Source organism: Protopterus annectens, chromosome 2.part1, assembly GCF_019279795.1.
Source record: "Protopterus annectens isolate FY-2018-M chromosome 2.part1, PAN1.0, whole genome shotgun sequence".
In the NCBI taxonomy this organism is placed as follows: Eukaryota; Metazoa; Chordata; order Ceratodontiformes; family Protopteridae; genus Protopterus; species Protopterus annectens.
In genome coordinates this window covers 1444233545-1444251385 of record NC_056729.1, presented here as the reverse complement: position 1 = coordinate 1444251385, position 17841 = coordinate 1444233545, and the positions used below count along the sequence as shown (strand labels likewise).

General features: G+C 39.0%; 1 protein-coding gene across 4 annotated transcripts in view; it reads right to left on the bottom strand.

The window, feature by feature from the left end:
• Window positions 1–17841, bottom strand: part of HTT (huntingtin) — a 4811037-nt gene that overhangs the window by 3463021 nt on the left and 1330175 nt on the right. For all 4 annotated transcript variants that reach the window (XM_044062924.1, XM_044062926.1, XM_044062925.1 and 1 more), the window contains one exon: window positions 4389–4452. In XM_044062924.1, the coding sequence (XP_043918859.1) occupies window positions 4389–4452 (64 nt within the window). The remainder of the gene's footprint in view (window positions 1–4388; window positions 4453–17841) is intronic.

Sequence of the window (17841 nt, the reverse complement as noted above, 5' to 3'; positions counted from 1 at the left end):
ACATCAGGGAAGAAGCGACAGCAACCGACGCCGGACCTAGACTTTGGGATTCAGGCCGACTGAGGGTAGCCTGCCAGCAGGATAACTGCAGTGTAATGACTGCAACAGTGAAACAAGAAGAACATCATGTGCAAGGTAATGAAATAAAAGTGAGACACTGGTGCTTCCCCAGTCTGTTAAACAGGGATGAATTTAAGGAATGAGTAGTGGAAATTATTTCAGAGTTATTAGGGAAGACAGAAATTTCTTCAGAAAACATAGCCAGGGAGTGGGATAAAATGAAAATTAAGTTTAAAAATAAGGCAGAAAAAAAGAGAGATGGTTAAGAAGTAATAAAAATAATTTAGAGGGACTGATAAAAGTTAAAGTATTGCAGAATAAAAAGAATCTCACAGAAGAAGAGGTGCAACAGCAAAGAGCTAAAGAGAAAATAAAGGACTACCTGGATAATATGTGTTTTGAAAGACTGCTGTTAAGCCACTGTTTTTTGATAATATTTCTAGAGAACAAAAGCTTTTAGCACAATGACTCGGCCACAGAAAGTAGAAAGGGCTTTTGCCAAGCTTAGGAAGCCTATAACAAGAAAAATAACCAGTGATCTTGTAGAGATAATAGAAATATTTTAGAAATTTGATGAAAGTATAAAGCAGAGAAATATGGAAATCAAGAAAAAGAACAAATGGAAATATTTATGGACAAATTAAATATGCCAATGATAGAGGTAGATGACGCTCAATTATTAATAGTTATGATAGGAGAATATAAGATAAAAATGGCAATGTATAACCAATCTGCAGGAAAGACACCAGCAATAAATGGTATGCCTGAGGAAGTTTGGAAGCTTGGAGGGAAGAAAGTGAAAGATCTGGTAGGTTTTGTTTCACAGTATTTTAAAAGAAGCACCACCATCATGTAAGAAAGTTGTGGGGGCTGTAATATCTAAATATGGTTAAGACCATCAGATCCAGCTTCATACAGGCCTACTTCAATTCTAAACCACAATTATAAAGTGTTTTAAGTCTATAATGGCTAAAAAAATGGCAATTGTGTTGCCAAAATTGACAGATATGGATCAGAGTGGTTTTGTGGAGGGGAGGCAAACATTTGACAGAGTAAGCTGGGACTTTTAGAGTAGGGCAATGAAGCATTTGAATTCCCTGACACAACAATAAGGTTAATTAAGAAGATATATGAAGGACTGGAGGCAAAAATTAGTGTGTGTTTGTGTGCGTGTGTATGTGTGTGTGGGGTCACTCTGATAAGTTCTGTTTGAACAGGGGAACCAGGCAAGGGTGTCCTCTTTCCCCTTTATTTGTGTTGTATTTAGAACCACTGGCAAATAAAATAAGGGACTCAAATTCAAGGATGTACTTGGCATATAATCAAGAAAGGTTGGCTTTAATTGCAGATTATATTATTTTGTACCTGATAAAACCAGAACATAACATTTCAGTGGTGTGGAACATTCTGAGACAGTTTCAAGACTTTTCAGGACACAGAATTAATAAAGGTAAAATAATGGCAATACCTGTAAAAATGCACCCATATGCAAACAGGTTTAGAGATACCCATATTTATGGGGTCATGACAAAAATTAATTACTTAGAGGCATGGTTTAAAAAGGATTCTGTTATATCAGAGAAGAATATGTGGGAAGAGACTAAACAAAAGATAATACAAAAACAGAGAAAGTGGAAATTCTCTTTTATGGATAAGGATGGCAAGATACAAGCAGTGAAAATGTTTTAGTCCCTTTGGTTTTACACACAGGTTTTATACACAGGTCAAGTATTATTTTTCGCAACCAGAAGAGAAGTTGTTTAAAGAGTTGCATGATTATATCTGGGAGGGGAAGAAGGCAAGAGTCAAGTGGGATAAGTTGATCATTCTAACAGAACAAGGTGGTTTGGTATTACTTGATTCGAAATGATACTTCAGAGCTACACAGTTAAGGTGCTTATACATAACATAAGCAGAAATGGGGGAATGATGATGAAATGGGGGGAAGCTCAAGAAATAATGGAAGACTGGCAATCTGGATGTAGATCCTTAAGGAGAATAACCATAGCGATATAGAATATTACACTCAAAGTAGCAGAAAGTATTCCAAGAACTAAACCAGTACAGGAATGGAGAAAGGAGATTCTGCCAGTAGGGATGCCTGTAATTAGGGGTACAGAGAACAGGCTAGAGGAGGCTGTAATTAACTGGAGAAAACTGGAAAAGGAGTCAAGGTACTGGGAACAAATAATTAGAGAGGGAAAGGTAAAGAGGCCAAGAATACATTTGGACTACAAGCTAGAGACTGCCTTCCCAATCAAGGATTGATGTAAGAGGATAGGTAAACAGAAAGGATTAAGGGGATGCTAAATGAAAGACTAGCGCTGCTAGAGGTTTTAGAAGAAGCAGGAACAAAAGCTGCTGTTTAAAAAGGGATAATTAGTAGGGCATTTATAATACTGCAGGATAACTACAGAAATCAATCAGAGGACGTTAGAAAGGATTACAAAGTGAGACTGAATAAGCAATTCCTAAAGAAACAATTGGAGGATATATGCACGACTCCCAAATATGCAACGTCTAGAAGATTTAGGATTTTTGCTTGAAAGCGTTTGCGTAGGTTTTTTTATACCCCAAGCAGACTGCAAATAATTTTTCCCCAGGTAGACTGTAAATGTTGAAGGTATGATGGGGAAGAAAGAGGTAACTGGGAACATATTTTTGGGAGTGTAATGAATTGACAGAATTTAAATATTCCCTGCAGAATATTCTGTCAGAAATACTGAGTGAGCAAATTAGTGCAGCAAAGAGAATGATGTTTTTGAGCTTTGATACAGAATCGGAATTGCATAGACACAGTAAAGCCTTGTTGACTTTAATTCTGGTGGCTGCCAAAAAGGCAAATTACTAGAAAATGGAAATCAAAGTCTAAACCAACTGTACTAGAAGCAGTGAATATACTAAGAGAGATACAAAAACTGGAAGTGGGATCTTTAGAAAAGGGTAGGAGCAAATTATACAAAAAAAAAAATGGGAAGTGTGAGAACAATACATGCAAAATTATGTTTTGGAGGAGGAATTAGGTTTAAAGAAAGGAAGAAATTGATAGAGTTATGTAATGTTCAATTAACAATGACTATTTTGAAGATTATACTAGATGTATAATGTTTACAACTGAAAATATGTCATATGGTATGTTTTTATTTGTATAAATATAGGATTGCTTATGTCATAAGTGATATTTCAATAAATATGTTTCTTGCTAAAAAAAAAAAATTTTGCTAAACAGCTCTAGCATACATGGTTTAATATGGACATCCGGTCACAATCCAGTGTTTCAGGATCAGTTATGACCTCTGGTCACTCTGTGGAGATTTGCATACTCTCTCATGTGTAGCAGTGACATTTTTCATATTCTGGTTTCTTCCCACCTCCCAAAAACATGAACATAGACTGATTACATTAATTTGTCCATATGTATGTCATACTTACCCTTGCTCTTGAGGCACTTATTGTGGCAGATAACGATCAAAACAGATACAATTTAATTACCCAGTTATCAAACAAATCAATAAAAATGATAACCCCTTGGCTCAAATCTTTTCTCACAATCAGTGCCTTAGCCCATTGCTTATTTGCTTTTCATCCATGTTTTTTTTTCAGACATTCATAAGTCTCTTTCCAGTGGCTCTTCCAGAGATATACATTCAGTGATGCATGTAATAACACTGCCACTGCTCATACAAAAGTATAAAAAACCTCCGATTCTCCAAACTACCATCAAAGCATGATGATGCAAATGGGAAAAACATATTGTAGTTTTACTATTTCAACAGCTACCAAATGATCTACTGCAGTCTAAATGAAAAGTAAATTAAGTAGGTAGCACGGATAAGAGCATAAGTAAATATCAACTGTAGAATATAACTTAGTGTTAGTAAAAGTGCAGTACTTCAAAGTCAATATTTAGCACAAATGTAAACAAACTGCAAATAGAATGGCAGTTATATTAGATGCTATGAAGAGTTTTGCATTAAAATTAATTAAAGGAAGGGCATCTTATAAGAAAATTGTCTACACTTAGCATGGCCAATATAGCTGGATACACAGATTCAATATGCCTCCAAACTACCCAGGACTGATCCCACGGATAATACACAGTGAACAACTATATCTGTTTAATGGAGATTCGCTCTGTACTGCTGACATCAGGCAACTTTGTCATACTAATATAGTTTAACTAGCAAAGCTGTCTGCCTGCACAAAGAGCACTGTACTTAGGAAAACATGGAAAGGAAATTAACATATTTTAACACTTCACATACAAATACATTTATTAATTGCAATAGTAAAGAACAATTTGCTACATGGCAATATAAAGGACTTACTCCAGTGTAGTGGTGATTTCCTTTGTGCAAGTGCTGAGCTTTTCTCTCCAGGAAGCTGACTATCCTGGAAATAATAATAATAATAATAATAATATATGCCATTATGAACAAATCAAGTTAGGCAACCTAGATAAACAAGTGCATTTGTGGGAAAACCATCAGTTCATATGAATTAAATTAACTGACATCCAAAATGAGTTCTTCATAACAAAAGTGGAAAAAAAAAGTAAAAATGGCAAAACAAAAAAACAAATATCTGATTAATTACATCTGTAACAGAAATGCAAGTTCATTCTGTTTTGACACTGCAGCAGGTGTGTACAAATTCTGTAATGTTTACCTTTTTCTGTTCTCATTTATAAAAGTTCATTTCGTGTTAAGACCAGTCTGATCACCCTGTTAGCTAATAAACAAAAAAGGTCAAATCTAAGCATATGCAGGACCCACAAATAATCTCACTTATCAAGGTACAAGTTCCCACCCAGTTTATCATATGGTCTAATTTCCTTTGCAACTCTGTTCCCAGAGCACAGAAATGCAACTACTTAACATATACTCAAAACATGAAAAACAGAAAAGTAAAAACGTAGTGACAGAAGCCTTAAATAAAAGATGCACTTTATTACTTGCTTTTAATCATTGCAATGCTTCAAAGTTAGAGAAACAGCCTTCTCCAAATTAGGTCCTGCTACCAGGTGACAGACTACTAGCATTCAAATCCACACTAGGGAAACTCCTTCAGAAGGAATCCACTTGTACTGGTTTTTGTATTACTTGGTGATAATCCAGTCTCACACCTCATCAACCTTAGCTGAAATGTGTAATACAATTTGCTACTGTAGAACTTATCAAATCATGCAAATAATGCAAGTGATCAAAACTTAACTGTCTTCTATGAAATCCACTGTTTTAAAATGTTGTAATCTTTTCTGCTACAGCACTGTAACCTTCTCCACTGTGACTGTACTCCGTTATTTCTTAGGTCCTCTCTACTCTCTGAGCCCAGAACTTGACGGTCAGTAGACCAGTTCATTAACCTGGTTAACACATGACAAATAAACTACTGGTTCCAACTGCCAAATGTTACTAGTTTTCCAAGGGGCTCCTCAGCACAGCTCTAAAAAATACAGAATGAAGTGCTGCCTAATCTAAGTACTTGTATACAAAAAAGGCAAAGCAAAATGGAATAATATGATAAATAAACAAATACAGATGACTGCATTTTTTTTAACACAAATGCATTCTAGGAACTATTCCAAAAAAAATTAACAAAAATTATATAGGCTAGAGGATTTCCAAAATGGTAGCACACTGATCATCTGATTGATTACACACTCCCATTGTGAAAATTGCAGCTGTGAAAACCAGTCAATTACAGTTATTCATTTTTGGATAAACTGGACTCTTCAGCTGTCAGTTCTGAGCGGCAGCAAACATATTTATTTCAGGAAAACCCTGTCTGTGGAATATATCCAGTAAGACATCCCTGTTAAGATCCATCTGTGGGGGGGGGGGGGGGTCCATGGACTCATTTAGAGAATCTGACAGTATATGGTCTTCAAATAAATGTAGACTGCCTGTAAGGATAGATCTGCCTGTACAGTCTGGTCCCATGCCAGAAGAGCTCGCCTGCACAACTAGTACGACTTGGTCCCCCCTTTTGTCTGTTGATATACTATACAATTGTGGTGTTGTCTGTGAAAATCCTGACAGGATTTGGGATCCATAGGTGAGAAAACACTTGAAGAGCTAGAATTTGAGCCCTCCCTTCCTAGGCAATGATGTGCAACCTCTGGAGGACCACTGACCCTGAATTGATGAACAGTCTTCTCCTGGCTCCCAAAGCCAAATCGAATGCATTCTCATGCAGTTCCTGGTTGGGAGTGGTTGGGCAAAAGGGGAGGCCCAGATTTTGCTCAATTTGAGAAATCCAAATCTGCCACAGTAACACTTTCTTCATAAAGGGTAGGAGAGGGATTGGAGGTCCGGTGGCTGACAGTACTGGGACAAAAGACATTTCAGGTAACACTGGCTCTTTCATGTGTAACCTCAGAAATGGTATACACAATAGTTGCTTCCATGTATCCCATGGTTCTTAGACTCCCTCTTGCAGGGATACACTGAAGGGGAAGAAAGGACTGGAAGAAGCAGGAAAGAAACTGAACTTTCTCTTGATGCCGAAAGGCCATCATCACACTGGTATCCAACTCTGTGATCCAGGAAAAATAATTCCTGGAATGGAGTCAATTAAAACTTTTAAAGGTTGATGATGAAAACCAGTCTGTCCAGGAGCAGTAGTATAAAACAAATACAGATGTAGGGTGTCCTGCGACACAGCCTGGATTAGAAAGTTGTTCTAGGTATGGAAAAAATCTGCATTCCCTGTGTTCCGCAAAAAGCAATGGCAGGGGCAAGGCACTTTGTGAAGAACATGGGAGCAGTAAATAAATACAGGTAAGGTAGAGAAATGAAAGTGAGATGAAAAAGCAGAGAAACTTGAAGTATTTTCTGCAGGTGAGGTGAATGAAGATGTGTAGGTGTGACTTCAAGTCTATGGAAGCCAGAAGGGATGAAAGGAAGAAGAGTTTGCAAAGCCAGCATCTTGAAAGATGGTACCTCCAAATATCAGCTGAGGTGGGATACGTCCAAGATGGGTCTACAGGTGGCCTCTTTCCTTTGAACTAGAAAAGACTCGAATAAAATCCTTTTGCTAGATGATGGTGTGGCACCAGTTCAATGGACCCTGTAAGAGAGGAAAAATGAGGTGAATTTGGTTGGTAGGAGGAGGGAAATACCTTGTAGTGATGATCTTTCCCTCCAAGACATCATGTAACCTTGATGAATGACATATAATACCCACTTGTCTGTAGTGATACTCCCAGGCTGGAAGGGACAAAGTTAGCCTTTTGGACAAGAGAATTCCTGGACCGAAGAAGGAGAAAGGGGGCAGCAGGTAGTCAGGCTGACTTGTCTGTTAATGGAGGTTTTCCAGACTTGCAGTCTCTGGTAGGTTTGTCATGGTATCTTTTCCTGTGATACTTTCTGCTCTTTTGACAGGGTATCTGATCACTGCAGGCAAAGGAAGAAGGCTTTGCTAGGTAATTTCTTTGGTACCTAGGAAATGATGCGAGAAAAATCTGCTTAAAGTCATGGATTATTTTACCTTCTCTTGCAGGATCTTGAAAAGTTCTGCTGCAGTGTCCAAATAAAAGGTTCTCGTAAAGGAGGGAATCCACAAGCTTGGCCTTAATATCCTCAGAAAGGGATTGCAGACAAGACCAAGCAAATCTTCTAACTGACCCAGTAACAGCATCTGTGGAAGAAGCCTGTGCAGCATCATAGTTGCACTTAATTTCTGACACTTTTCTGACGCTTTAATGGAGTGTCTTGCAACTTGTGTAGCTTCTCAGACATAAAAATCATTTGTTTTCTTAGTGTCAGGCACTTCAAGGTTGACACTGTCTTGTTTAAGTCCCCTAAAATGGATAAAAATATTTACTTATTCGAGTCTGATAATGAAAACCTCTGAACCCCACAGTGGCAGAGGTGTAAGACCTTCTTACCATATCTGTCCATGGTCCTACTGCCTCTGTCAGATGGCAAAACATTAGCCATTGGCATAAGTTTAGTAGGTTTGTCAGTAGTAATAGAAAAAATCTGAAGGATCTACTAAAGGATTTTTTGCAGAGAGAGTTGAAGTCCTTGGGTACCTTAGAAAACATATTAAGCTTCCTTGAAATCAGAAGGGTGCATGCAAAGGCATTCGGGAAAGCCTCCAAGACTGGCCGAACAGGAGAAGGTGTAGGAGCTTCTACCTCTTGTCAACTGTAATAACTTCTTGTACATCAGATACTTGTTTGTATTCCAATCAAAATGTTGCATCATTTTAGTTATAGTTCTCCCAAAAGAGATTTCCTCATGGGAGTATCGGGGACAAGGTGTTATCATAATCAAAAGCAATCTGCCCTGGGGAATGGATCACTGATGAATAATCTAAGGAGTCTTAACTGGAATCAGAGTCCTCTTCCTCTTCAGATAAAGAAGCAGGTTCCCTCTTCTAAGGGGGAAGGAAGTTGAAGGAGTGTATAAAGGAAAGAAGCGTGTTTCAGAAACAAGTTGGTCTTGTACAGACCCTGAGAGAACTCCACCAATTCTCTTTCCTGAGATATCTGAGCAGGAGAAATATTTTGCCTTTTGTTTCTTTTTCTTCCATGTGGCATCTGCCTCATTAAGTGTGGCAGATCAGAACCCTGACGGACCTCAAAGTGCCAGGCACCTCTTCTCTCACAAGGAATTGAGGAATGCTCTCTGGCCGCTGTAAAATCATCCTCAGTTACGCCTAATAACATCAGTACAAGCAGTCTCGTTGGATGTGCAAAAGTCAGGCACCACACTGGTTCTCCAGTGTTACTGTTGTAGAAGGTGCCTGAGCAGCAATCAGATGTACCTTGGATTCCTGCAACATTTCAATTGGTGCATCGGAATCTGATTAAACAGCAGATGACTCGGGCCTAGCCTTCTTGAATTTCTATTTTGGTGTGAGCAGGACGTCTGAGGCTGAGGGTTTTGTCACTGTGGTTTGCATGAGGCACTTCAGTTGCTGAGCTGAGTTTCTATACATGTATTTCATGAGGTAAGCAGAGAATAGAGGAATTTAGGAAGCAAATCAGACAGTTTCTGTAAACATGTTCAGCTCCTAAACAAAATAAGCAGTGGCAGTGGAGATCCCTATCAGGCATCTACCACAGTCACACTTCAGTCTCTTAGCTGACGTCAAATATTTTAAGAAAAAGAAGGTTCCCCATGAGGCAGTTATCTAAATAAGTGTAGGCAAGCAATGGTAGCACACTACAGTTGGGTACACTCACCATAAATGTAGATGTCTGTGTGTATTCACTGTTGCAGTCCTGACTTGTGGGATTTCCTGCTGTGGAAGCCCTTGGCTGGCCCAACTACCAGAGTAAAAATCTCCCTCCTCCTAAGTTTGGCGGACGCCTTACCCTAACATCAGTACACTTTGGTAAAAAGGAGTCAGGCAATGCCATTACATCAGTTTTATTCTTGCCCCTTAGAAGGTACGAGACCCCAGGATGATGCATAAGCAAGGGACAAAGGTAGAAAAAGGAGCCTGCAGGTAAACACCCAGGGGGTCCTCTGGATAGTGCAGAAAATAGAAGACTACTACTGTAGGTAAAAAGGGAGAAGGAGGGAGGGAGGGAAAGAAGAATGCAACAGTGAATACACTTGAACATCTACATTTATGGTATGTGTACACAACTGTACTACGTTCTTCATGTTTCACTGTTGCAGTCCTGACTTGTGGGATGACTCCCAAAATTGAGAGGAGGGTGGAAGGTAGGTTATGGAGAAGAGAGGGTGCCCATCTTGCTCTAGACTTGGAGAAGACTGATAAGTGGTAGTGTTTGTTAAAGGTATGCACAGATGACCAGGTAGCCGCTTCCAAAATGTCTTTGGTAGGCACTCCTTTCATGAAGGCAGCAGAGGTAGAAGTGGCTCTAGTAGAGTGAATCCTTACAGTATATTTGGAGGCTTTCTGTCATGACAGCTGTAACAAGATCAAATACAGTGGAAGATCCACTTGGAGATGGTCTGTTTGGGGAATGTTTTCTCTTCAGAGCCGGTGGCAAAGGACACAGAGTTGATCTGATTACGTAAAAGATTTAGTTCTGTCAAGATAGTAGCAAAGCTGTCTGTGTACACCAAGGAGTAAAGGATTCTTTAGCCCCTGTTCTGAGGCTTACAGAAGAAGGTAGGCAAGTGTATGACTTGATTCAAGGATGCGCCTGTGACCATCCTGAACATGAAGGATGGATTACTCCTGAGTGATACTCTGTCTGGGTGGAATATGAGAAATGGTTCCACCGCCATGACAGCTTGTAGCTCAAAGACCTTTCTAGCACAGCTGACGGCCAGTAGAAGGGCAGTCTTCTAGGTTAGAAATATTAAATCAGCAGAAGTTGCTGGTTCAAACAGGGGTAGTGTCAGTTTTTCTAGAACAAAACTGAGGTCCTGCGGAGGTGTGGGTAGTCTCCTGGGAGGTCTCACGTGGACCACTCCCCTAAGGAATTGTTTCATCAATGAGTGGAAAAAGATAAGAGGAAGAATGTCGACTGAAATGTCAGAGGCATGAATCACGATGGAAGAAAAGGATAGGCCCTCTGTCCGCCAGGGTGGGCAGGTAATCCAACATGGCAGAAATACTGGCTGATTTAGGATTGCGGCCTTGCTGCGGACACCAAATGTAGAATATTCCACTTGGCTGGGTAGAAATTCCTCATACTAGGTCTTCTAGTCGCTTGAGAATGTCTTGAACTTGTCTGCTTAGGGTGACCTCAGAGTAGTATTTTGTGGAATTATCCAGGTTGAGAGTTTGAGAGTCTGTAGGTTGGGATACATATTATATATATATATATATATATATATATATATATATATATATATATATATATATATATATATGTGTATTTATGTATTAACCAAATATATTTCTTATGACAGGAAATGATGTCATCATTGTTGAGGTATTTATGGTAGGGCTTTTTCTTCAAAGTGTATTAATCTACTGATGAAAGCCAAGTGCTGAAACCGGTCTAGTAGTATTCAGCTTAATAAAGCTATTTGTATCAGTCCCTTCTGGTGCTGGCATTCTTTTCATTTTGTTCGGACTAACTTGCTTGCTGTGCACCAGCCGTACTTGCTAGCTTTTCTCTTTGCCTACTCTGTTCTACTTGCTGGCTGTTGGCGTTTGAATGGACTGAGAGGAAGCGCCATTTTGTGGTGTTCTGGTGTCTGTAAAGGAGGGCTCCTCATCGGGAGTTGGCGTTTGTGCATTTGTGCCTTACATCATTTTTTGGATTTATTTGGATTTATTCTTTGCGTGTGTTTTTGATTGCATACCACCTTTGTTTTTGTTGGCGAACTTTGCGAATTTTGAACCTATTTCAACATTACTACGCATTTGGTTCATGGAAAGCATGGTCTATGATTCTTTACATTTCTACCAACAGTTTTGGGATTACTAACGTGTTCGTTCATATATCGATATTGACAGGGAGACTACCTTGTGTTTCCTAAAGGGCGGTGGTCAACATTTATTCCTTCCTCATGTTCAGGATTAAGGGAAGTTGCATATTGGATTACTGTGGCTGATATTCAGGTACTTATTCCTTTTTTTGGGAGGTTGTGAGATCGAAACCTATTTTTTGGACATTCCAGACTGGATAATATCAACCCGTTGGTTGGTTTATCATGGTTGGATGGATATCCGAATTTAGATTCATGAACTGAGGAGAATATATATGCGATGACTTTGTGTAACTTTCTGGACACTCGTGGTTTAATTATTCACCTGCAGTTTAATTCTCAGTGTTTGAACCTCTGTGCCAGTTGCTTCTGAAGATTTGGGACATTATTCTCATTATGGTTAATTTTTTTGTGTCTCATATGGTCTTAACTTTTTTTTACATCATATCTTTTTGATTTTTTGCTTCTATATTTTTTGACTTCATACTGGTACTAACTGTTACATGTTTTCTTATGCCTTTTTCAATTGGGGCAGGATTAATAATCTAAGTAAGCACTTTTGATGCTCACAAATAGTGTATGTCCTGGCAGAATTACAGTGGGACATGTTTTATTTGGTTGGGTTAGCCTATTGTATTATCTAACCATTTCTGCTTTCTCGCAGGTACTCCTTACATCAATGTTTCCTATTTTCATGGGATTATTTATGTATCTCATTCGTGCTGGGCCTTCAATATCATGTACATTTTTTGTAATCTTATGACAGGGACCTTTTTTTAGTGGTGAGATTGTTCCCCATTTTATGTAACTTTCATATTCAGGCATGACTAATAGTTTCAGGCAAATGTTTAGTCTTTTGTAATGTATATACTAGTGCATATTTTGCAAAACAACTACAGGACTTGCACATTTGGTCAGTTATCTTAACTCTTGTTCTTGACTAGATTCTTCGATGCAAGTGTTCCTTAATAACTTGTTTACAGAGCTTTGATTGTGCTAGTTCTGTATTTTATTTATATCTTGGTCAATCTGTATTTACACACATTACGATGGTTCATAGTCCCTAGGTGCCCATGGATATTTTCCTGGATCAGCGTTTTGGTTCATACTAGTATAATCAGTTATATGCAGGATAGACATAATATAAGTATTTTATTTTTATTTTGACTGCATTTAAGAACTATTGCTCTCAGTCGTATGATGACTAGGGTCCCAAGCCACTTTGGTAGATTGTCTAATTGTTGCTTTATCATTTTTGGAGTACTAATACATAACTTCATTTCTTGAAGTAGGGGTTTTATACCTTCATCCTTATCCGACTCAAACTGATATATATTTATATCTTTTGGGATAGCTCATAGGTTTCTTACTTATTTTTGCCTGGGCTGTATTGTTGATTGATTTTGGTTATCTGACAACAATTATTTCTCTTAGGCAACTTATTGTCATGGATCTACAGAAGTTACTTTCTGGCCTATGTGCGGATAAAGATGATATTCAGGTTTTTGGCATTGGTACTAAGTCTGTGGACCTTGCTGCGGGTCCAATATCAGATCCAGTTGACGGTTGCTTCTTCTTGTTCAGTCAGTTGGGCAAGAAAATTAAAACATTGAGGACAAATATTTGGCATTTAAAACTGTTCAGAGCTTACCAAAACCAAAAAATATCCCCTAGGGGGCTCAGTTCTAAGATTCAACCATTGGTTGGAACCCCAGATGACATTTTAGTAAAAGATTGGCAGTCAGCACAGAGTCAACAAGCATCTATGTCATTTGTGAACATATTGGCATCTTTCTATGATAGAACAGTTCAGACCAATATTTTGGAAGTTGAAAAAATTTGTAATGATTTAAAAGAATTTGAAGACCATACCAACTTCAAAGACAGCCTGAGCAAACTATCTAAGGAACTTTTGACTCTTGAGAATAATCTTAAAGCTAAAAAAAATTCATAAATTTTCAAGAGGCAGGGAGGACTATGATAGAGGAAGACAGTTTGAGTCGCATAAGGGGGTAAGGTTTGCCCAGGGTACCAAGAATCCTACATATGTTCGTAAAAAGAGACCTAGGTCTACATTAAAAAAGGCTGTTTTCATTAACACAACTTCAGGTGAGGAGTCCTCTACTACAGACCCGGAGTCCATTGGTACTGGGGATTCACCAAATTCCAAGAGGGGACGTATATCAGATGACCCTTTAGGGGTAGAAAACACAAGGGTCAAAAGTTTAGAAGATCTATTCTTGTCAGTAGTGAAATAGATTCACACAGTAATAATGTTCTTAACATTTCCAAATATGTTTTAACACCAGATGAATATGCATTGCTTAATAAAGGTCTTGGATTCATCCCTGGCTTCTTTGTTGATGAGAGTTCTTTAGTATCAGATATTACGGCATTTTGTAGAAAAATTAATCTCAACTTGTTTTTCAGACAACAGGATCAATCAGATCCTTCTCAAAGATCTTCTGAATTTCGATTTCATCGGTCAACCTTTAATCCACCTATGGACAAACATGTAGCTATTTTTCAACAGGCAGTCATCAAAGATTTACATTTTCATTTGGGATCAGAGAATACCATCAAACATAACTTATCGAGAGCCAAACAAAAAGCCTTAACACACCTTAGAAATAATACTAATATAGTCATTCTTTCTGCTGATAAGGGTGGTGCGGTTGTAGTCATGGATTCCGATTATTATTGGGAGGAGGGAAATAGACAGTTGTCTAACCCTCATCACTACATGAACATGACCACTGACCCAACACCCAATTTCAAAAGGGAAACAGATGACTTTTTACAGGAGGCTGTGGAGGCTGGTATCATTTCGGATAAGATCAAATTACACTTGATGGTTAAAGATCCTGCAAAACAGTATCTATATTTGCTACCCAAAATCCACAAATCTCTCCATCATCCGCCAGGTAGACCCATTGTATCTGGGATTGGATCACTTACTGAACCCCTATCTGCTTTTCTAACTGAAAAATTCAAACCCCTTTTGGCACTCATCAGAGCTAGACTCCAAGACACCACAGAATTTTTGCAAATTGTTTCTGATTCACAATTAGAACCACATTGGCTAATGTGCACTCTGGATGTTAAGTCTCTTTATACCAGTATTCCACACTGGGCTGGATTAGCAGCATTGGATTTTTGGTTAAACAAAGCAAACATTTATTCCCCTGGATTAAATACATTATTGATTTGTATGGCTGAGCATATCCTCACCAAGAATGTTTTCTATTTCAAACAAGATTGATTGTTATTGGCAAATACAGGGCACGGCAATGGGTGCTTCATTTGCACCTATTTATGCTGACCTGTACATGGGATATGTAGAGGAACATATAATTTATGATGAGTTACACAACATATACATACCTGAAACTGACATCTGGAGAAGGTACTTGGATGACTGTTGGCTGGTTTGGAAAGGTGGTACAGATTATTTACAGGAATTTGTGGAACATCTTAATGGAAATATATGGGGTGTCGAATTTACGGTTGATTACCATCATAATGAAATACACTTTTTGGATGTCTTTTTACAGCGTCTACCTGATAACACCCTCAAAACTTCTGTATTTCGCAAATTTCCAGAATACAATACCTTGCTCCATGCCAACAGTCTACATCCCAAGCATACTATTAATAACATCCCCAAATCCCAGTTTTTGCGGATAAAAAGGATATGTTCCTCTGAACAAGATCTGAAACAACATCATGATGATTTAGCCAACAGGTTTCTTATTAGAGGTTATTCCGGACATACTATTCATTCTGCCATGCAATGGAGTAAAAACTATACCAGGGATACATTATTGGAATACAAAGAACATCATAGACAGACCAACTATGATACCTGTAGATTTGTCACAACCTATGGCAGAAATACCAAGCACCTTCTGGACATCATAGACAAACATTGGAATGTACTAAAGTCTCACTCTGTTTTAGAGGATTATTTGGGGGACAGATGTTCATTCTCTTACAGAAAGGGCAAAACATTTGCATCACATTTCTCCCATTACAAGAAAACAACTTCTAGGGATGACACTCTATCCCAGAGGACACTAACGGGTGAAAAACTGGTTGGAACTTACCCCTGTGGACACTGCAGTTTTTGCAGCTACATATTCAAAACCAAAACATTCACTAGTAAGAATACGGGACATCTATATAATATTGGTTGTTTTGGTAATTGTAGCGCAGATTGGATTGTCTATCTTGCAACATGCACCTGTCAAGCTTTTTATGTAGGGCAGACATCTAGACAATTCACAATTAGAATATCTGAACACCTGGGGGATATCAGGAATGCCAGGATCACCAATGCCCTATATAGACACTCATTGAATCATCCCACTGCTAAATTTACTTTTACTATCATAGACAACATTACAGGTAATCGTGCTTTCAAAACTGGATGGCAAGAAATTCTTAACAATAAAGAAAGAAAATGGATAGTGAAACTAGGAGGCTTGTTTTCCCCTGGACTCAATGATAAATTATAAATATTGTTTTTTTCAGGTTAAATGTTTATGCCTGATTTGTTTAATTTATTTGATTATTTTTAAAAACATATATTTTTTTCTCATATTTTTTTCTCATATACATGCTATTTGAACTTTGTACAAATATATATATGTGTATTTATGTATTAACCATATATATTTCTTATGACAGGAAATGATGTCATCATTGTTGAGGTATTTATGGTAGGGCTTTTTCTTCAAAGTGTATTAATCTACTGATGAAAGCCATGTGCTGAAACCGGTCTAGTAGTATTCAGCTTAATAAAGCTATTTGTATCAGTCCCTTCTGGTGCTGGCATTATTTTCATTTTGTTCGGACTAACTTGCTTGCCGTGCACCAGCCGTACTTGCTAGCTTTTCTCTTTGCATACACAAACCTCCCCTTGTCCTGAGTCAGACGGTTCACTCTCTGAGGTAACTGCTTGGTTAAACTCAGTAGCAGAGGATAACAGTGCTGCCTGGCCCAGTCTAGGGCTTTCAGGATGACCCTTGGGCTTTCTTTCCTGATTATGAGGAGGTGCCTTGGAAGGAGAGGCAGGGGAGTGAATGCATAAAGGAACAGGTAGCGCCAAAGGAAGGAGAATGCATCTGTCCCTCAGGTTGTAGGCATTTTGCTCCTGGAACAGAATATTTCAGATGAGCACTTTTTTGGTGGCAAAGAGGTCTATCTGTGGGGGTACCCATTTCTTGACTATGCTGAGAAATGTTTCCAGATGCCACTCGGGATCCATCAAGTTCTTGCTGAGATGATCTGCTAGAGTGTTTTGAGTCCCTGGGAGGTATTGTGCCATGAGGTGCAACCCCAGAGAATGAATGGTCTCCCAGACCTGCATCGCTAGTCAACAAAGTGTAATAGTGGGTGCCCCCTTGTTTATGTATATACCACATAACTGTCATGTTGTCTGTTTTGACAAGCAGGACCCCTGGTTTTCACTTATCTTTGAAAGCCACTAGGCCCTTTTAAACTGCCATCGGTTCTTTCCAATTTATGCGCTTGCGTCTGAACTGAACTGATCTTCCCATCTGCCCTGAGTTGAAACGTGTTGGAAATCAACCCCCCCCCCCCAGGCTGTCTCTGAAGCATCTGTGATTGAAGTGTGGTCCTGGGGATGAACCTGAAGGAGAGACCCTAGTTCCGGGCATATGCCTGTGTCCACCATGCAAATACCTCCTTGAGGCAAGGGATTAGTGGAATTTCTGTCTCCAGGGATCATGCATGTTGGTCAGATTCTTGAAGTACCACTAAAGCTTCTTCATGTATAGCCTGGCCAGAGGGATCATGACTATACAAGATGCCATGTAGCCTAATTCTCTAAGGAATTCTCTGGCTTAGAGGCACTGTCTCCACATAATGTTTTGGAAGTACTGAGTCAAAGAGACTTTTTCTAAAGGAAGGGAAGAATCCAGAAGAGCCCCCAGGAAAATTAGCCTGGTGGATGGGTCTGTGTTGGATTTGTGAAGATTTATTGTGAACCCCAAAGAGGTGAGGAGGGTCTGAGTGAAGGCCAGATCCTTGTGGAGCTTTGACTGACTCTTGGCTTGAATGAGGCAGTCATCCAGATAAGGGTAAATTTGGATCTCTCGTTCTGCAGAAGGAGATCACAGGAGTTGATCACTTTGTAAAGATCTGTCAGCAGTAGACAAGCCAAAGGGCAGTGCAGAGAATTGAAAGTGACTGGTACATACCCTGAAGCGAAGAAAACTTCTGCACAATTCCTCTATGGGAATGTGCAAGTAAGCATCTTTTAGGTCCAAGGTGACAACTAAGGCCCGTCAGGCTATCAATGGAGGGGGGGGGGGGGTTTGAAGAATCAGCATTTTGAATTTTGGTACCAGCAGGGACTGATTGAGGGTGGACAGATCTAGGACAG